Source organism: Hippopotamus amphibius, chromosome 1 (genome assembly GCF_030028045.1).
Source record: "Hippopotamus amphibius kiboko isolate mHipAmp2 chromosome 1, mHipAmp2.hap2, whole genome shotgun sequence".
In the NCBI taxonomy this organism is placed as follows: Eukaryota; Metazoa; Chordata; class Mammalia; order Artiodactyla; family Hippopotamidae; genus Hippopotamus; species Hippopotamus amphibius.
The window spans coordinates 22,212,854-22,234,796 of record NC_080186.1 but is presented as its reverse complement, the minus strand read 5'-3'; the positions used below and the strand labels follow the sequence as shown (position 1 = coordinate 22,234,796).

The window sequence follows — 21,943 nt, the reverse complement described above, 5'->3', positions numbered from 1 at the left end:
CTTGGTATTATAAACCCAGGCTTTTCAGGAGGGTCCTGGTGACAGGTTCAGTGGGGTTTCCTTATTTGGAAAATGCAGCAGAGATGTATAAGAGTGGCATTTTGGTAGTGGTTGACCTCATGGTCAGGTTATATTTCTGAATTACCATTTCCTATATGTACATGGAGTCACACCTATTAATGCATTTAGTTTAACAGGTGGGCTTGGCACAGGCTTGTACCTAAAACAGTCCAGGGCTTTTGGTCTAGATTAAGTTGGCCTGAACAGTGGGCCATGCAACTTCCTCCCCAGTTCAAATAATGAACTCTACCTAGCTACCAGACTTGAAAGAATTTGTTGGGGGAAGGGAATACCTGAAAGCAGATTAACTGCCCACCACTTGGCACCATTCCAGCAGGTAGTCCGACTGTTATGATCCCCTTTGGTTATTAATCCTTATCTCCAGGAGTGTAGTGTAAATGATCATCATTCAAAGATAAACTGGAACTTCATTCAACCCTCTTCAACTGGTCCCTGGGTTCTCAAACTCAGCTGGCTTAAATGAAGGCGGTGTCGCAGGAAATACACATGATTTCAGGACACAGTAGATGACTGAAATCTTATGAAACATTTCAAAAACAGTTTGAAAAGTTCTTGAAGTAATTTTTTTTAAAAAAAGAGTCTCATCTCCCTCACTGTCCATTCTGGCTCGTGCCTTGTCCTGGCTACATCATGGCAGGGATCTCTGAAGACACGGTGTCCAGGGGCTGCCAGTGACAGTCCATCAGCGCGTCGTACAGCTCCTCGCTCTGCTCCATGAACTCCTTGTTGGCCTCAGTCACGTCCAGCTGCGGCATGGGGTCTGGAAGAGAAGCGAGGACGGTTTCAGAGGTGCGGGGGGGAGGGCCAGCGCTCAGCAGCCGAGAGGCTCAGCTCCCTCCTCCCTGCCAGAGTCCCCTCCTTCCTCACCCGAGCTGACAGCACCGCCTCTGGAGGGTTTCTGTGAGGATGGGAACAGGGTAATGCACAGTTCACACTCACACAGTACGGGTGTGCCCTGCAACGGCCCACTTGTATGTGGATTTTTTCAAGAGTAAATGCTACAGGACTTCCCTGGGGGCGCAGTGGCTAAGAATCTGCCTGCCAAGGCAGGGGACATGGGTTCGAGCCCTGGTCCAGGAAGATCCCACATGCCGCGGAGCCATGAAGCCCGTGCGCCACAACGACTGAAGTCTGCGCTCCGCAAAAGAGAAGCCCCCGCTCACCCGAACTAGAGAAAGCCCACGTGCAGCAACGAAGACCCGATGCAGCGAATAAATAAATAAATGAATAAATAAATAAATAAAATAAACATACATATATAAAAAGAGTAAATGCTGCAGTACTACACAAGCCACAGTTGGTTGAATCTGAGGATGTGGAGGAATGAAGGACAGGGAGGACTGACTATAGGTTACATGTGGATTTTCGACGGTGAGTTTGGTAGGTGTCCCTAACCCCAAGATGATCAAGGGTCAGCTGTACTAAGAAGAATGTAACATGTAATTAGTACTCAATGGTGGCTGTTACTCCACATTTGTTTTTTTTTTTTTTTTTTGGCACACGGGTTTAGTTGCTCCGTAGCATGTGGGATCTTCCTGGAGCAGGGATCGAACCCATGTCCTCTGCATTGGCAGGCGGATTCTTAACCACTGCGCCACCTAGGAAGCCCTACTCCACATTTATTAAACACTACACATATCTCTTAGCTGTCACATGCTCTGGATATTCTGGTGTGGTCCTTTTTTTTCAAATTTGAGTTTGGAAAATCTGATCAAAATTACTAAATCAAGAGCAATGAATGTCTAATGAAAGAGCTATGGTCAAATACAGGAGCTGAAATACCATGTTTAAACTTTTCTTTCTTGGATTGCAATAGTGGTATTTGTTTGCCAGAAATCATGACAAAATACATTAACAGTTTTTTTTTTCCTAAACCCCTAACAAGTAAACTATTCTTAGAAGGGTATACTACCTAGCATAGAAAATAAACCTCGGGCTTCCCTGGTGGTGCAGTTGTTAAGAATCTGCCTGCCAATGCAGGGGACGTGGGTTCGATCCCTGGGCCAAGAAGATTCCCACATGCCGAGAAGCAACTAAGCTGGTGTGCCACAACTACTGAGCCCGCACGCCTAGAGCCTGAGCTCCACAACAAGAGAAGTCTACGCACTGCAGCGAAGAGCAGCGAATAGTCCCTGCTCACCGCAACTAGAGAAAGCCTGTGCGCAGCAATGAAGACCCAATGCAGGCAAAAATCAATCAACCAATCCCAACGCAACCAAAAATAAATAAACAATAAAATAAATCTTAAAAAAAACTAAACAGGCAAAACTAAACCCTGCTGTTTAGGGGTGTAAATCTATGTGATAAAACTATAGAGGAATGGGCTTCCTAGGTAGCGCCAGTGGTTGAGAATCCGCCTGTCAATGCAGGGGACACGGGTTCGAGCCCTGCTCCAGGAAGATCCCACATGCCATGGAGCAACTAAGCCTGTGCACCACAACTACTGAGCCTGCACTTTAGAGCCCGTGAGCCACAACTATTGAGCCCATGTGCTGCAACTACTGAAGCCCATGAGCCTAGAGCCTGTGCTCCGCAACAAGAGAAGCCATGGCAATGAGGAGCCCGCGCACCACAAGGAAGAGTAGCCCCCACTCACCGCAACTAAAAAGAAAGCCCGTGCACAGCAAAAAAGACCCAACACAGCCAATAAAATAAATAAATAAATTAGAAAAAAAAAAACTATAAAGAGAAAGAAGTTTTGTTACTACAAAACTCAGTATGGTAGTTTTCCCTCGTGGGGTTGGGAGCTGTGATTGTGGGAAGGAGGCTGGCAATGTTCTCACTTGACCTAAATGAAGGTTTCATGGGCATTTTCTCATTACATATTAAACTGTACATGTTGTATGCACTTTTCCATGTACTTATATTTCACAATTCAAAAAGTTTTTAAAAATCCTTAGTTACTATGACTGATAACACTTTATATTTTCATTTTAGTATTGTTGGTTTAAAATGCATACACCCATTCATTAAAACATTTTAAAATTAACTGGAGAAATTAAAGACCTTAATGAAGAACTCCCACATACTTGGACTGGAAGACAAATACAGATGGTCCTCGACTTATGATGGTTCAACTTATGATTTTTCAACTTTATGGTGGCACAAAAGTGACACATTCAGTAGAAACTGTACTTCGAATTCTGGTCTCTTCCTAGGCCAGTGATGTGTAGCACGATATTCTTGTAATGCTGGGCAGCCGCGGTCACATGACCACAAGGGTAAACAGCTGATACACTGAAACTGTTCTGTTTTTCATTAGGATTACAGTGTTCAATAATTAGAGATAGGGACTTCCCTGGCAGTGCAGTGGTTAAGAATCCGCCTGCCAATGCAGGGGACACGGGTTCGAGCCTGGGCCCACATATCGCAGAGCAACTAAGCCTGTGTGCCACACCTACTGAAGCCCACGTGCCTAGAGCCCGTGCTCTGCAACGAGAAGCCACTGCAATGAGCAGCCTGCGTACCACAACAAAGAGTAGCCCCCGCTTGCCACAACTAGAGAAAGCCCACATGCAGCAGCAACGAAGACCCAACGCAGCCGAAGAAAAATAAATACAAATGGGCAAAAGACGTGAATAGACATTTCTCAAAAAAATATATACACATGGCCGAATAAACATAAGAAAGTGTGCTCAACAACCATTAGCCATCAGGGAAATGCAAATCTAACCTCAATGAGATACCACTTCAAAGCTGCTAGGACAGCTAAAATGAAAAATAATAACTGTTGCTGAGGATGTGGAGAAATTGGAATCCTCATACGCTACTGGGAATGGAAATGTTCCAAACCCTTTTGGAAAAGTCTGGCCATTTCTCAGATGGTTAAACAGAGTTTACCATATGACCCAGCAATGCCACTCCTAGGTATACACCCAAGAACAATGAAAACTTTCCTATGTCCACACACAAACTTATACATGCATATTCATAGCAGCACTATTCATGATACCCAAAGTGGAAACACTCTAAATGTCCATCAACGAAACAGATACCCATACAACAGAATATTATTCAACCATAAAAAGGAATGAATGACACACGCTACAACATAGATGAATCCTGAAAACACTATGCTAAGTGAAAGAAGCCATTCACAAAGGACCACACATCATACATGATTCCATTTATTCAAAATGTCCACGATAGGTCTCCAAAGAGACAGAAAGTATATCAGTGGTTGCCAGGGATAGGATATTGGAAAGTGACTGCTAGTGCTTCAGAGGTTTCTTCTGGAACTAGATAGTGGTAATAGCTGCACAACTTTATGACTAAAAACCTACTGAATTTTACACTTTAAAAGGCTGAATTTTATGTTATGTGAATTATATCCTTCCCCCGCCCCCCCTCCCCCAAAAAAACCCCAAAACCCCTAACTGGGATCTTACTGTACATCTATGTTATTTCAGGACTTTTTTCATTGAAAATATTTTCCTATGTCAATATTCTTAGAAAAAGACACGACTTAATAAAACAAAAACCTTAAGAAAAACCTTACTATTATTTGTTTAACAAATCCTCTATTATTAGATATTTAACTGTACTGACAATCATTTTGGGATAATATATTTCAGGTAAAATTGATTCAGTGGATAGGAGCATTGTAAGAATTCTTTATAGGAACATAGTATATTTTAATTTGCATTCGATTACTAATGTAAACATCATTAACTGTGTGATGTTTACATTTTATGTGTCAACTTGGTAAGGTTACTGGTGCCCAGTTGCTTGGTGAAACACCAGTCTAGACGATAAGTAAAGGAGATCATTCTCAATAACATGGGTGGGCCTTAGCCAATCAATTAAAGGCCTTAAGGCCTTAAACAGGTTTCCCAAAGAAGGAATTCTACCTCTAGGCTAGGCAGTAATACAGAAATCCTGCCTGAGTTTCCAGCTTGCTGGCCCACCCTGCAGATTATAAATACATATACCTATTGGCTCTGTTTCTCTGGGGAACCTTGAATGACAAATAATATATGTTTAAATTCTTTTTTTTCTTATGATTTATAGGCCATTTGGGTTTCTTTTGTAAATTGTTTCCAGCTTTCTCAGCTACTCACAAGAATCAACCAGTCAGTGGTGAATCTTTTCACATAAGTTCTGTGCCAGTTCCTGTAACAACTGGGATCTTTCTTTTTCCCTTGTAATTTTAGTCTAAATTATCAGTTGAAGCTTTGAGCATGTACAGAGGATCCACATGGAAACTCTAGGAAAGAAGAGCTTGACCAGCCTGGTTACTCTGCTCAGTGTAGGTAACAGCTTATGGGAACAGATTAGCAAAGGGCTCAATCAAGGGCGGGCGTTTGGGTGTTTTGAAATCTATGGACACAATGTACAATAAAGCACTCTTCTTCACTCTGAGGACAGGGCCTGGAAGATGGCCTGTTAAAGCCAAAAGACTGATGAAGAAGGATGACAATCCCTGCTATGCCCCGTCTCTGTGTGGCTATTAGGTTAAAATGGGAGGCATTACGACTGTGGTAAAGAGCATGAAGTCTGGGGCAAGACTGCAGAGGTTCCAAGACAGTCCACCTCTTGCTACTATGTTGACCGTGAACAAGTAATTTAACTTCTCTACCGGTTTTCTCATCTATACAGTCAGCAATAATTGTGGTACTTACCTCAAAACTGTTGTGAAGGTCAAATGAGTTAATACATGTAAAGTGCTTAGAACAGTGCCCTGCACACAGTAAAAACTTGTTAGCTATTATTAACTATCTAAGCTTCAGTTTTCTTTCCTGTAGAATGGGGTTTATAACAGTATCTACTCATCAAAGTGCTGACAGGCAGGAGTGCCTGGAACAAAATATGTTGGCTATTATTATACTATTAACGGATGAGAAAGACATAGGAAAATTCTAAGGAGTTATGCACAAATATTATTATAATCAGGATAATTTCTTTAAAAAGGAGGCAGTGTTTCCTGCAGGAAACGGTGAGAGACTGAGGACAGAAAGACAGGGATTCCAGGCTCAACCTTGCTCCTAACTCACTGTGTGACCCTGAGAAGACCATGCAGGTCTCCAGCTCCACATCCGTCACTGAAGCCAGTCACTGCTGCCAGAGTCAGACAACGGCACATGAGTGAAAGTGCTTTAAAATGTTATGAAGCAGACAAGTTTTTCTGCTTGCAGGTGATGTTTCCTTTAACGGATATTGTGTTTACAGATCACAGTTTCCCTATGACCTTCTCTTGAAGAATAATTCTTAAAACAGACTTAGGTTTTAAACTTTAAATCTTTTTGTACCTTTAAGTTTTATTTATTTAGAAATCATTATCTGATTTTATAACAACTTATTTTACTTCTTTAAAACTTAAACCTAACATTTGTTCAGAAATATGTTGAAAAAAAATTTTTTTAATTGTTTTATAATTTTTTCAAACCTTAGAGAATCTTTTAAGAAGTATGAATATCTCGTTTGAAAAACATTTGTGTGAAGGTTAGCAATTCCTTTGGTTTTACTTTCTTTTTCTTCTGTTAAATTCAGTAAAAATTACAATAAACACCTTTAATTAAAAAAAAGTGTGAGGGGGACTCGAGGGAGGGTCGGGGGGGAGTTAAGGGAGGGAGGGAATACGGGGATATGTGTATAAAAACAGATGATTGAACTTGGTGTACCCTCAAAAAAATAATTAAAAAAATAAAAAATAATAATAATAAAAAGTAATAATGGCTATTATTATGTAGCAGAATTAGGGGTGATTTTTAGTTTCTTTATAATACTTTACTGTATTTTCCAAGTTTTCAATTATAACTATTACTTGAAAGTGAGAGAAACATGTAATTTAAGATATATGGGAAAAAATTAAAACATGAAATAAAAATATGAATTTTACAAACTGTGCAACAAATATAAGGCAACAGTGTTTTTGCTATAGACCTACACCCTGGGTGGGGTAGAACACCACGTGTCCAGGGAGTGGTGGGCTCCCTCCCCTGTCAGCTGCTCCCCCGGGGGCTTTGGGATCTGCACTCCCCCCTCGGGTGACACTCACATCTTATGCGTTGAGTGAAGGGACTCCTTTCTTACCTTCCAATGCATCATCCCCGACTTCTTCATATGTCTGCCAAGAGACCAGAGAGGTGGGTGAGAAGCATGGTGAAATCCTGGCCCATGACTAGGATGGCTTATTTTTAACAAGAGGAACTAAGCTGTTTCATCTTTCCCTCTGTTTTCTTCTGAAGCCCAAGCTTACTCATTCTTACCCATCCCATCCTAGAGAATCACCCAGGTCTCTACAGGATGATGTAACCCAAGGGGGCCAGACAGGCCAAATCACGGTTACCTGCATGGTGCTCTGGGTATAGCCGTACTGCGGATAACTGTAGCTGTAGCTGCCTGTGTTCTGGTCATAGCCCCACTGGGCATAGTAGTTCTGGTACTGTTGGTAATACTGGTTGTAGCTGTAACTGTACATCTGACTATATTCCACCGGTTTCACACGACTCCTTACATGAAGAAAGAAAAATAAACAAATAAGCAAACATTTGCATAACACTATGTGACCAGGGACTGTTCTAAGTGCTTTAAGCAGATTAACTCATTTAATCCCCACGATAGTGCTATGCAGTAAATATACCATTATTCCTATTTTACAGATGAGAAAACTGAGGTACAGAGAGGTAACATCATTTGTCCAAAGTCACACAGCGAATAAGAAATTCAAACCCAGGCAGTCTGGTCTGAGAGCCCAGCTTTAAAGATAGCTTTCAGGAATTCTCTGGTGGTCCAGTGGTTGGGACTCTGCACTTACATTGACAAAGGCCTGGGTTCAATCCCTGGTCAGGGAATTGGGATCCCCTTGGACCATGTGGCACAGCAGAAGAAAAAAAAAAAAAAAACCCAAAAGGCGCTTTCAATGGTTAGGTTTGTCTCTCTTAGCAAACCTTGTTAGTACTGACTTTTTCCCTTCTCAAGATCTTCCAGGGCTGTTTTTCTATCAGCCATAAAGGCTCAAGTGAACATGGCTAGAGGATCTGGATTTAGAATGATCCAAGAAGCATTTCAAACTACGAAGTATCTTATCACCTTTTCCCCACAAAAACATGAGAAGCATTTTAGTAGCCTGGAACTGTAGTCATAGCTACCATTTATGGAGTAGGTACCTGGGATCTGTGCCCACTATTTTATATATGGTCTCCTATTTTAAGTCCTGCATGGCTTTGTGACAGAGCTATTATTTATTATTCCCATTATACAGATGAGAACACTGAGCCTCTGAAAAGTGATTTACCCAAGACTACACAGAGGACTGCAGCCAAATTTAACTGCAAGGCTCACACCCCTCCCACCACACCGTTACACACAACACCTGCCCTGACAGCCTCAAGACCCTTTGCCCATCCCCCACTCCCTGCATGCACCAATCAGGTCGGAGGCCCAGGGTCAGCAGAAAGCTTTCTTCTTGGATTCCGTGGCTATGCCAGCCACTGCTAACCAGAGACAGAATGTCAAGCCTGCAAAGGATCTACTGCTTTCAAAAACTTAAAAAACCAAGTGTGAAGAGCAGGACTCAGCCAGAGCAGTTAGAAAGACCACATCTGACTGCCTTAGCACCACCTGCTGATGGGGTGGCTCAATGAAGCTTGACGGCAGAGATTCTCTCTCTCTGCCACTGCCAGGCTGGAAACTGCCAATGTTCACCTCCATGCCACCCACCCAGCCATGTGTCCAAGGAGTCCACCACCTTCCTGACATGTTCAAGTCATTAAAGGTACAGTCTCTCTAGCCTGTCTGCACATTTCTCTTGTTTCTCCACACTCTGCTCTTACAGGCTAACTCTCAAAGGGAACTCTCATCACCCTCAATTCCCAGTGCCAGAGGGCACCTCCCCACAGGCAGGCATCAAACGCTGACAACAATGTTCAGTGAAGAAGCAGGTGTAACAGAACATAACCTCCCTGCAGAAGGGACTTCGTTTCTCTTGTTTATAGCTACAACTTCAGAGTCTAGGGCGGGGCTGCAGAGTTGCAGGGACTCAGTTATCTTTGACTGAATAAATGGTGACACAGCAGAAACAACCAAAATAGTCAACATCAGAGGAACTGCTAGACAGAATATACAATCAAAAGAATATCCTGCAAGGACTCCCCTGGTAGTGCAGTGGTTAAGACTCCAGGCTCCCAATGCAGGGGGCCCGGGTTCAATCCCTGGTCAGGGAACTAGATCCCACATGCATGCCGCAACTGAGAGTTCACATGCCACAACTAAGGAGCCGACACGCCACAACTAAGACCTGGTGCAATCAAATAAATGTATATATATATATATATATATATATATATATATAAAAGAATATCCTGCAGCTATTAAAAATATTATAATGACGACTGTGCAACTCTATGGCAAAGTGAGTGTGTATACTGAGTAAACTGGGGAAGAAAAAGAGTGAGCATCATTACTGTAATTAAAAACGAATAAAGAAATGAATCTACCACGTGTAAATTGACCCACATGTATGTAGTGCGTGTGTATCTACATCTACATTTATATCTACATTTATACAGCACAGAAGTTTATGGAGAAGCCTGGAAAGGAACCCAGAAATTGCAAGCAGTCATCTTACATGAGGAAATTTCTTTCTTTTAAATGTTTTCTTTCATGTTTTTACATATACAATGGAGTTTAGAATAACATTTGGAGAGGGGGAATTACTCAGGCTGATCTTCCATGTATGAAACATGGCACAAAGAGCTTCCAAATCTTTTTAAAAAAGGTTTAGAAAACACTTGGAAGTTTTTGCCCTAATAGTGCAACCACTTTTCTGCTTTTAACACGCAGTGTCTCAGCCTTGGCGAAACTGGATGGTGGGGGCACATCATTCTTTGTCACGGGGGCTGTCCTGTGCCCTGCAGGATGTCTAGCAGCATCCCTAGCCTGTATACTCATTAGATGCCAGAAGCACCTCTCCTCCAGTTGTGACAACCAAACTTGTCTTCAAGTGTTCCAATGTTCCCCAGCTGAGAACCACTGCTTAGGCCAGAGGATGGAAGATTCTATACAGAGAAAAATTGTCTTACATCTGAGTAAAAAACCTGCTTGGAGTTGTATGGGAAGAAGGGTTTTCTGCCCAGAGTAACAGGTATAATAATGATGTACATAATATACTATTATGTTTGTATCATTATTATTTTTTTTTTTGGCTGCACTGTGCAGCTTGTGGGAATTCCCTATATCAATTCTTAGCCACTCCCATAGCAAGGAACACTTATAAAAGGTCTATAGGTTTCACTGACATAAAAAAGGTTAAAATTGGGTATAACTTTTTTTCCTTTGGCTCAATTCTTATTAACTGTATGGATAAATTTTTAACAGCAGCACGACTGGACAAGGAGCAGGGACATTAAGTCCGCACAGCCAAACTGTTTTTCCAGCATTGCTACCAGCCATGTCCGAATGTATCCACCTCCCCCAGTCACCGCTCTCTCCCTGACGATAAGCTCCCGGAAGGGCAGGGTTATGCCAGCTCATCTCCAGCATCCAGCCTGGCAAATATCAGGCACTCACTATGTGTGGCCTGAACTGAATCTCCTGGCAGCCCTCCATTCGGCACATGGACAACCTGATTATCAGCAACAGACGCGGCGTGTCTGGGGCGGGGGTTGGTCCGGGGGCTGTCCCTGCCCCTGTGCCAGCGCGGGACTCACGCTTTAGGGATCGCCACGCTCAGCCGCACTGGTTTAGAGCCCAGTCCTACCGCTCCCTGGCACTCTGTCAGGGCTCGCTTCTGTTCCAGCTCATCTGTGAATTTCACAAAACCATAGCCCCTGCAGGAGAAACACACACAGGCGATTTAGATCACAAGTGTGATGAAGGTAAAGCCTAAGAACGGAAAAGGGGCTGAGAAGGGAGAGAGAGTCCATTAAAGCACACGGGCAGGGCTAAGAGTCCCACAAGCGGAGGGATGCCACGGAGCAACTCGAGACTCAAGCAGGGGAGGATCCTGAGAGCTGCAGGAGTTCCCACTTCAGTTCGCCAACCTCCTCCACACCGTCCTGATGCGGCTTCTTCTCAAATAGTAGCTTCCCTCCCAACCTACTGGAAAGTATTATCATCATCATTATGGTAGTAGCAGTAGTAGTAACAGTCATATAAGGTCATTCAGCAAATATTTACCGAGTACGCCAGGTATGACACGAGGCACTGGGCTCAGCAGTCACAAGCAGATAAGGTTCCTGCTCTCCTGAACTCATGTTCCACTTGGGGGAATAAATGACTGACAGCTAACATTTAATGACCATTTATGATTTCCTGGGCACTGTGCTGAGCATCTTCCCAGGGTTATCTCATTAAACCATCCAACGGCTTGATGAAGGGTTATCCACATTTTACTGAAGACAGAACCAAAGTTCAGAGAGGCTTAATAGCTTGCCCAAAGTCATAGTAGAAGCAGGATTCAAATTCAGAGCCCAAGCTCATAACTACTACTCAGGTCAAGAATGAACCTTACCTGACAAATATCATATTATCTCACTTACACGGGGAACCTAAAATATGATACAAATGAACTTATTTACAAAAAAGAAACAGACTCACAGACACAGAAAACAAACTTATTGTTACCAAAGGTGAAAGGGGGTGGGGGAGGGATATCTTAGGAGTTTAAGAAGAGCAGACACAAACTACTACACATAAAATAAACAACAAAGTCCTACTGCATAGCACAGGAAACTATATTCAATATCCTGTAATAAACCATAATGGAAAAGAATATGGAAAAGAATATATATACACGCACAGTTCTTGAGGTCGTTCTACTTTTAAAGTAACAATAATAAATAAAAGAGGAAACATCTATGAAGCATTTCCTATTGATTTATTTATATTCCATCATTTAATCCTTATACCACCTCATGAGAGATGCAGATACTATTAATCAGTCCCATTTCACAGATGAAGGAACAGAGTCAGAGGTTCAGTAACTTGTCTGCTGCATAATCCTTGGGCAGTACTGAGGCTGGGATTCACACCAGGCAGCTTGGCTCCAGAGCCTGCGCTCTTAATCACCATGCAACATGGCCTTGTTACCACACCTCCATCTATGAAATAAATGCTACAACCAACAGGGTAGGCATCAATGAAAGTAAGGCCTTACTTAGACACGCCTGTCTGGTCCAAAACCACCTTGCCTCCCCGGCAGGAGGGGTAGACTTTGACGAAGAATTCATAGAGCATGCCATCATCCACGTCCGGGGTCAGGTCCCCCACAAAGAGGGAGTACTCAGGGCTGAGAAGAGAGAACAAGATTCAGAGACAAAGACCAAAACTTTTGTTCTGATGAGCTCTTTTGGCCCATTCTAGGCAAACCTTTTCTGGGCCGCCTTAGGGAACAACACATCTGATGGGTCCTTAACTAGGACCTAATTTGTTTCATTTGGCAGTCCTGGCAGAAGAGTTATGGAAAGAGTCCCCTGCCCCAAGTCCCTCACCCACTGAATAAGGCCTGTCCGGCTTCAAGCATTACATGACTGCAGATGGGGGGACAGGTCAGAGGTGCTCAAATGATAAAGCTAGAGATTCTGTATTCACTGCATATTTTTAACTCAAACGGTGAAAGGCAGAGGGACAATGAGAACTGTACCTTCTCTCCTAAAGATGTGCTAAAATGAAATCCCTCAACTTTTAGGACAGGGGTCAGCAAACTTTTTCTGTGAAGGCCATCTAGCAAATATTTTAAGCTCTGTGGGGGCACCTCTGGTCACTCTTGCTCTTTGTCTGTTTTCACGATCCATTTAAAAATGTAAAGGGGGGGACTTCCCTGGTGGTCCAGTGGTTAAGACTCCATGCTTCCACCGCAGGGGGCACAGGTGTGAGCCCTAGTCAGGGAACTAAGATCCCACATGCCGCACAGCGAGGCAATAAATGAATGAATGAATAGATAAGTAAATACAAATGTAAAGGGAATTCCCTGGCGGTCCAGCGGTTAGGACACTGCACTCTCACTGCCAAGGGTCCGGGTTCAGTCCCTGATTGGGGAACTAGGATTCCACGAGCTGCACAGTGTGGCAAAAAAAAAAAAAAAAAAAGTAAAAACCATTCTTAGCTTGCAGGTGATAACAAAATTAGGCCACAGTCTGCCAACCCCTGTTGTAGAACAATTCTTTAAAAAAAAAAAAAGCATACTCATTATTATTTTATTTCAAGCATGATACATATTCTGGTATAAAATCAAGATACACAAAAGGACAAAGAAAAAATTACCAACAACCCAACCACTCAAAGGCCATCACTATGCACACTCTGACATACAAAAGACACTTTTGTCTTTTTTCTCTGGCTTCTTCTTTTGAATTTCCAAAAATTGGATATGATTCATCTGGTTTTTTTCTAGCATTTTTGTCACTTTTAGCATCTCACCAACATCTTGATATGTGAGTATTCTGCTACAACATGACACATTAATGGATACACAACATTCCAAATAATGAACATACTGTAATTTAAACCACTTATTATTAGATTACTTGGGTTTTCCCTTAATTTTGCCCTTTGTATGTAATATTTCAATAAACACTTTTTTTTTAATTTTTATTGGAGTATAGTTGATTTACAATGTTGTGCTAGTTTCAGGTGTACAGCAAGGTGCATAAGTTATACATACACATATATCCATTCTTTTTTCAACTCTTTTCCCATATAGGCCATTAAAGAGTACAGAGTACAGCTCCCTGCGCTATACAGTAGGTCCTTATTAGCTACCTATTTTATATACAGTAGTGTGTACATGTCAATCCCAATCTCCCAATTTATCCCTCCCTCCCCTTATCCCCTGGTAACCATAAGTTTGTTTTCTATGCCTGTGGCTGTAATTCTGTTTTGTAAATAAGTTCATTTGTACCCCTTTTTAAGATTCCACATATAAGTGATATCATGTGATATCAAAGAATAACCTCTGAAAAGCAGAATTACGGGTTCAAAGGGTACAAATCTATCTAAAGCTTTTGATACATTATTTTAAAGCTTTCAAACAACTATCTGAAATGCTCAAGCAATTTATGTTGCTACAATAGGTCAGCTCCTACTGAATAAAATGTCAATACTGTGGGTGGTCTCGGGACTAAGGGAGGGACCAAATACAAAGAAGACACGGGCCTTGGCAGGAAGCAGACTGGAAGGGGCCACAAATGGGGATGGGAGGGGGTCGGCCTTCAGGAGGGCGGCAAAGTGGGGCCAAACTCGGCTCCCCATCCTCCTCTTTGGGAGTAACCAGCACGGTGACACATCTTGTCTCTATCGAGACATTTCCTGGAACTGGAAGCTACCTTGCGGCTACTCTGTACTTACCTGTTATCTGGCTGTTTCCCGTAAGTGGCATAGTTCAGTTTAAAACGTTTTGCCTGGAAATTTAAAAACAAACAAACTAAAACAGAGAAAGGTGTTTCAAGAGTCAAACAATATTTGAAAAAAACTGAAATAAATTACCTTGGCCATAACATCTCCCCCTCTCTAAGCCTCAGCTTTTTCTCCTGTATAAAAGGAGGGGGTTGCACGGATGACCGCTAAGGGCACTGCCAGCTCCATGGTTCTATGAGCCCAGGTGTGCCAGCGTGGTGCAGCTGTAAGCTAAGTAACTGTGGGAAGAGCAGAATGTAACTCTCTTGAAACGTGTCCTCACTGCTGCCAGCCTGTTCTACCTTCTCAATCAAGCAAGAGGTCTAGAGTTTCGAGTCTTCCGTTTAGGTAGGCAGTGGTGCACAGTGAAAAGGGCATGGATTTTAGAGGCAAGTGATCTTCAGTCTGCATCCTGGCTCGGCCACTTACTACCTGTGCTGCCTTGGGCAACTTATTCCTTTTTCCTGAGCTTCAGCTTCCTGGTCTGTCGAAGATAACAATGCCTACTGTTTCGGGTTGTTGTAGGATTAAATAAAATATACAGCAGGGGTTCAATAAATGACAGTTACCCATGACAATAAAAATGGCAAACACCACCATTATCTAAGTGTCCTTACAGGTGTGGCTCCTGGAAGGGGTTTCCCGTTGATTTTATGCAAACACTTCTCAGCTGTGGCCAAATCTGCGAATTCTACAAAGCAGTAGCCAGCTGGGATCCTGGAAAGAAAACAGAAAAAAGGGAATGGTTAAAGATGTGACACCCAGATGAGAGACTAAGCCTGGGCCTGAAGGCAGGAAAAAATGTTTTTCTAATCAGAGCCCATACTATTTTTGTTCCCTGCTGTATTCTAGTTCAGAACTTACAAACCTGAGTATAAGTACTGCCAATCTGGACCAGTCCCAGACTCATTTAGTAAACCATTTATTTACGTACTGTAACACCTACGAAGAACTCCTGTGGAAAATGTTTACTATGCAACCCAATCAAACCCTCAGATTAAATGTCCAGTTTACAGGAAATATTAGGAACAGAACAAGTAAAACACCACCACAAGGAAACAAATAAATCCAGAATGTAGGACCAGAATCCAAAATGTAGAACCTAACATAAGACAACCTTACCTCTTTAAAAAGTCAATCTTCTGAGGAAAGAAAGAAGTGGACTTTTCTACATTAAAAAGACAGAAAAGGGACTTCCTAGGTGGCGCAGTGGGTAAGAATCCGCCTGCCAATACAGGGGACACGGGTTCGAGCCCTGCCCCGGGAAGATACCACATGCCGCGGAGCAACTAAGCCTGTGCGCCACAACTATTGAGCCTATGTGCCGCAACTACTGAGGCCCACATGCCTAGAGCCCGTGCTCTGCAACAAGAAAGGCCACCACAATGAGAAGCCTATGCACCACAACGAAGAGCAGCCCCCCTCGCCACAACTAGAGAAAGCCCGTGTGCAGCAACAAAGACGCAACACAGCCAATTAAATAAATAAATAAATTTATTTAAAAAAAAGAAAAAAAAAAAGAAAAGAACTAAATGCACTATAGGATCTGATCTCTGACTGGATCCTAATTCATTAAAAAACAAACAGAAGCTATAAAAGGTATTCTGGGGATAACTATAAAAATGTAGACTGGCCATTATGCAGTATTAGGGAATCACTGTTAATTTTGTTGGTGTGACACAAGCACTGTGGTTATGTAGCAGAATGTCCAATCATTGGCAATGGATGCTCAAATATTTAGGGGGGAAGTGTCCTAATGCCTGTAATCTACCTTCATATAGTTCAGCAAAAAGAAACATCTAGCTGTCTAAACCTATCTTTATAGATAGGTAGATAAGGAAAATACGACAACATATTAACTTTTGAAATCAGGTTGTGGCTGTATGCGTTCAATGTACTCTTCTTTCCAGATTTGTTTTAAATTTTTCATACTTTAAAAAGTAGTTATGATCACCTACCACTCGCCAGGCTGATACAGAGTTGAAGACCATGGTTCCTGTCCTTAAGAAACTTAAAATCTAGTTGGACAAAGTAAATCCATGGACCTTACCTAACTGGGGGATGTCTGTGAGATTCCTGGTGTTCTATTTTTAAAAGCATCACTAAGAGACATAAGTAGGAGGACGTGGCTAGGTCTTCTGACATTCCTTCCTCCTAAGAGATTTATACTGAAAACAGTTAATTTTCCTTAACAGTATCCTTAAAGTTATCACCAGTGAAATAAACCAGACTTTTCTGAACCATGATATTCAGTTCAAATAACCTTATGGATACCCAGCCAAAAGGTACAGGCAAGGGCAGCACCTGAGCCCAAGGATCTCAGGACACAGTCTATGAGCTCCACAAATGTTAATGCTTAGAAGAATGGTGGGCCTAATCAGTGCCTTCTGTCTTGTGTATGCTAGAATTTTAAGGCTCACAGATGTAAAGTCCACCACCAGCAAGAGCTCACCATTACTGAGCACTCAATATGGGCCACTTCACATGCACCATCTCATCCAATCCTCACATAACTCTATGAGGGAATGAAATTACTGATCCCATTTAGATGTGGAGACTGAGACTGAGGATTATACAATATGCCTTAAACCAAACAGCTGGTTTGTGCCAAAGGCTGGATTTGAATTCAGGACAGTCTGACTACATTCTTTTCCCAGCATTTTATTATAAAAACTTCCAAATATAAAAATTGAGGGACTTCCCTGGTGGTCCAGGTGGTTAAGATTCTACGCTCCCAATGCAGGGGGCCCAGGTTTGATCCCTGGTCAGGAAACTACATCCCACATGCCGAAACTAAAGATCCCAAGTGCTGCAACTAAGACCCAGCACAGCCAAATAAATAAGTAAATAAAAAAAAAAATGAAAGAATTGTATGGCGAGCACCCTACACACATACCCACCACCTACAATTAACATCTTATTACACTTACTTCATCACACAACCACCCATCCACCCAGGCCCCTACCCATTTATCATCCTCATTTTCTGATACATTTCAAAGTAAGCTGCAGATAATGGTGTACTTCCCTCAGTTATTTTAACATGCTTACTATTAACCAGAGTTCAATTACTGTTTACAGCTTTTTCCTTTTAAGGTTAAATTTCATGCAGTGAAAGGCACAAATTCTTCTAGATGCTGAGTGACTTCCATCAGAGATTAATTTTGTGCATTTTAAGACTTTATGTAGGGCTTCCCTGGTAGCACAGTGGTTAAGAATCCGCCTGCCAATGCGGGGGACACGAGTTCAAGCCCTGGTCCAGGAAGATCCCACATGCAAAGCAACTAAGCCCATGTGCCACAACTACTGAGCCTGAGCTCTAGAGCCCGTGAGCCACAACTAATGAGCCCAGGCTCCGCAACTGCTGTAGCCCACATGCCTAGAGATTGTGCTCCACAACAAGAGAAGCCACCACAATGAGAAGCCTGTGCACCGCAATGAAGAGTAGCAACCCCCTCTGCAACTACAGAAAGCCTGCTCACAGCAATGAAGACCCAACTCAGCCAATAAAATAAAACAAAGAAACAAACAAACAACTTTATGTAAACGGAGTAAGGCTTCTTTAATTTAATGTAATGTTTTTAAGATTCATTCACGTTGTTGCTATATTAGTAGTTTGTCCCTTTTTATTGCTAAGTGGTATATTATTGTATGAATATAAGTATTTATTTATCTATTTACCTATTCATGGATACATGGACTGCAGTTTGGGGCCACTGCCCAATGTGCTATACACATTCTTTTTCTAGTCCTTTTTGTAATAGATACATGTTTTCATTTCTCTTGGGTAAATACCTAGTACTAGACTTGCTGGTTAAGAAACTGCCAGACACTTGTCCCCAAGGGTTATACCATTTTATAGTCCCACCAGTGATGAGAGAGATGTGGTTGCTCCACATGACTGCCTTTTTTTTTTAATTTGTTGAATTTTAAAAACTGTCATTAAGTATACATAACATAAAATGTATCTTTTTTTAATATTTATTTATTTGGTTGCACAGGGTCTTAGTTGCAGCAGGCTGGCTCCTTAATTGTGGCATGTGAACTCTTAGTTGCGGCATGCATGTGGGATCTAGTTCCCTGGCCAGGGATCAAACCCAAACCCTGTGCAATGGTAGCTTGGAGTCTTATCCACTGTGCCACCAGGGAAGTCCCAAAATGTATCATTTTAACCATTATTAAGTGTACACTTCTGTGGCATTAAGTACATTCCCATTGTTGTGCAACCAATCACTACATTCTTAAGCACCATGCTCTATTACATATGTTTTTTTAAAAATAAGTTTATTTTTGGTTGCGTTGGATCTTTGTTGCAGTGTTCGGGCTTCTCAGTGCAGTGGCTTCTCTTGTTGTGGAGCACAAGCTCTAGGCATGCAGGCTCTAGAATGCGCGGGCTTCAGTGGTTGCAGCGTGTGGACTCTGTAGTTGTGGCATGCAGGCTCAGCAGTTGTAGCTCGTGGGCTCTAGAGCACAGGCTCAATAGCTGTGGCGTGCACAGGTTTAGTTGCTCCGCGGCCTGTGGGATCTTCCCAGACCAGGGCTTGAACCCGTGTGCCCTGCAATGGCAGGCGGATTCTTAGCCACTGCGCCACCAGGGAAGTCCCTACATTTATTCTACAATATTCTTAAAAGTCACTTCAAAGTCTTCGTCATATGAGGGAGAATGCACATGTAATGTGTCTGCCATCAAAAAAAACAGTTAGGGACTTCCCGGGTGCCACAGTGGTTAAGAATTTGCCTGCCAATGGAGGGGACACTGGTTTGATCCCTGGGCCTGGAAGAGCCTACATGCTGTGGAGCAACTAAGCCCATGCACCACAACTACTGAGCCTGCACTCTAGAGTCCATGAGCCACAACTATTGAGCCCACATGCCACAGCTACTGAAGCCCATGCACCTAGAGCCCATGCACCACAACAAGAGAAGCCACCTCAATGAGAAGCCTGTGCACTGCAATGAAGAGCAGCCCCCACTCGCCACCACTAGAGAAAGCCCACACACAGCAATGAAGACCCAATGCAGCCAATAATTAATTAATTAAAAAAACAGCTAGAGTTTAGTAATCAATGGTAGGAAAGGATAATTTCAATTCTTAATAAAGATTAAAATGTGAGAACCGATACCACTCGTTTAAAAAGTAGAAAGTATCACAGAATGTATTTTCATGCCAGTAGCTGATTAACGGGGTCTTCTGTCTACAAGAACAAGAAGAAAAATATTTAGACCAGCATGCTCTACCAGTCAGAAAATCCATCCCTGGGTACCAGGATTCTGAATACACAAAGTACCCGTTCACCAAGCAGCCAAAGACTTGGCTACACGTCACATCTTTCATGTGTATTTTTCTACTACTTGATGTTTTAGCAAGCTGCTTTAGTACTTGGCACAGAGTAGGTGCTCAATAAACACTGTGAAATTGATAAAGGAATCCTGTTATTTCTAACTAAAACCCTAAAGAAGCCTAAGACCCTAAGAGAGAAAAAAGAAATGGAGGCAACAGAGCACCACTACCCCAAAGTATTCTCTGCATGTTGTTTTGTGTATGTATTTATTGCCTCATTCCCCCATTAGAATGTAGTAAACTCCATGAGAGGAGGAACTATGTCTGGCTTGTTTCAGACATGTATCCAGGGAATCTAGAACAGTAGCACACAGGCAGTGTCTTATTCACATAAGAGTTAAGGGCACCCATGAGCTTTGAGAACAGAGCTGAATTACAGTCCTGGCTTCTCATTTAAAAGCTGCGTAGGGACTTCCCTGGTGGCGCAGTGCTTAAGAATCTGTCTGCCAATGCAGGGGACACAGGTTCCATCCCTGGTCCAGGAAGATCCCCCATGCCACGGAGCAAATAAGCCGGTATGCCGCAACTACTGAAGCCCGAGTGCTCCACAACAAAAGAAGCCACCGCACTGAGACGCCCACACACAGCAACAAAGACCCAACGCAACCAAAATATATATATATCTCCATTTTTACAGTCAAGGTGAAGAAGAGGGAGAGGTTACGTCATTTGCCCAAGGTCACACAGCAGAGTTTTCAAACCCAGTCTGGCTCGAGTCAGCAATAGGTTATACGTCCCCTTAATAAGCCCCCAGATGTTTATATCATTACAATAACTATTCCTAGGAGTGAGAACCCCTGACTCTCTGCGATGTTAACCTTCTTCTGAATGACGCTCTGGCACGATCTACTAAGGGACACCTGAAAAGACGGAAGGCGAGAACATACCCAGTGAGGCGGTTTCGAATAATTTTGACGCTCATCACCGTCTCCCCCATGGTGGCAAAGGCCCTGGAGATGAAGTTCTCATCCATGTAGGGCTCCAGCTGCGTAAACACAAGAGCAGAGCAGCTCAGGCCAGCACCAGGCTCCTGATTCCCGAATCCGGAGCCCCTCCCCTTCAGCCCCAGGTTGGCAGCACGCTGCGGGCGCGAGTGGGGTGGCGGTGAAGAGTGATCTCCAGAGCGACCTGAACCCTGCGTTCCCATTCCCTTGCCTTCCTTCCCTTCAAATTTGCTTTTAGGAAGCCTCCCTCTGGGATTCAGGAACCCCATCCCTCCAGTCCTAGAACCACCGGCACGCTCCAATCTTGGGATTCCTCCCATTCTATCCGCCCAAAAACCCTCCCTCTTTCCCATCCGTAAACCCAGGCGGGGCCCCAGGACCCCTGCCCCTGCAAATCAGCCCCTTCACCTTGATGCTGGGACTCGCTTCGCAGTCACCTAAAACCCCCCCTGCCCATTCACTTCCACCCTTTTGGGATCCAAGGACCCCTGCCCCCCAGACCCGGGCCCCTCCACCTACACGCCGGGACCTGCTTTGGCGTCACCTCAAAGAACTCCCCGCCCCATTCACTTCCACTCTTTGGGGATCCGAGGACCCTCCCCCTCAGCCCCCTTCTCCCTCGTGACGCTAAGATTCCCGCTCCGCAGCCCCGGGCGGCCGCCCTCACTCACGTCGCCCATCCACAGGCTGGCCGCCATGCCCCAGGCCCCGCCAGGCCTTCGCGGGCCGACGAGGCGGGCGCGGACGCCGGGCCCCCGGGCCGGGCCCTCCACGGAGCATGCGCCGGCGACGCCTTCTGCGCACGCTCCGCGCCTCGGCGCGCAGGGCCGCTCCGGGTCTTTCCGGATCCCTGCGGGCGGGTCTCAGACTGGAGCCCGCGGGATGGGGCGGGGCGGACAGACGGCCTGGCGCTGGACAGCGGGTGGCGCGGGCGAGTGCCTTTCTCGGGTTTCTTTCTGACTTTATTTGAACACACACGTACGTATAAAATTACAAAAATAATTTTACGCTCATTGTAAAGAATTGCAAGTATAAGCACTTTTTTTTTTTTTTTTTTAACAAGTGAAAGATCCCCTTTGGGAGCCTGGACGATTCAGTTCCACTAACTCGGTTTGATCTCAGGCAAATTACTGACTGGTCCGCTCCAGCCACCCCTTCACCCCGCATTTCCCAGTTTGCAAGAGATTTATGTTGACGCTGCAATGGGATTCTTCCAGCATTCCTGTGTATAGCCCTGGGGTGC

General features: G+C 43.6%; 1 protein-coding gene across 1 annotated transcript; it reads right to left on the bottom strand.

Annotated features, from left to right (window-relative positions):
* Positions 1 to 556: 556 nt before the first annotated feature.
* On the bottom strand, positions 557 to 21,520 carry TRNAU1AP (tRNA selenocysteine 1 associated protein 1). The gene is made up of 9 exons (XM_057702545.1): positions 21,372 to 21,520; positions 20,644 to 20,741; positions 15,033 to 15,132; positions 14,368 to 14,420; positions 12,179 to 12,310; positions 10,731 to 10,850; positions 7,370 to 7,532; positions 7,114 to 7,147; positions 557 to 841 (listed from the first exon to the last, which is right to left on the bottom strand). Exons 1-9 carry the CDS (start codon positions 21,396 to 21,398, stop codon positions 705 to 707), a joined length of 864 nt encoding a protein of 287 aa, XP_057558528.1. The 5' UTR covers positions 21,399 to 21,520; the 3' UTR covers positions 557 to 704.
* Positions 21,521 to 21,943: the final 423 nt, after the last annotated feature.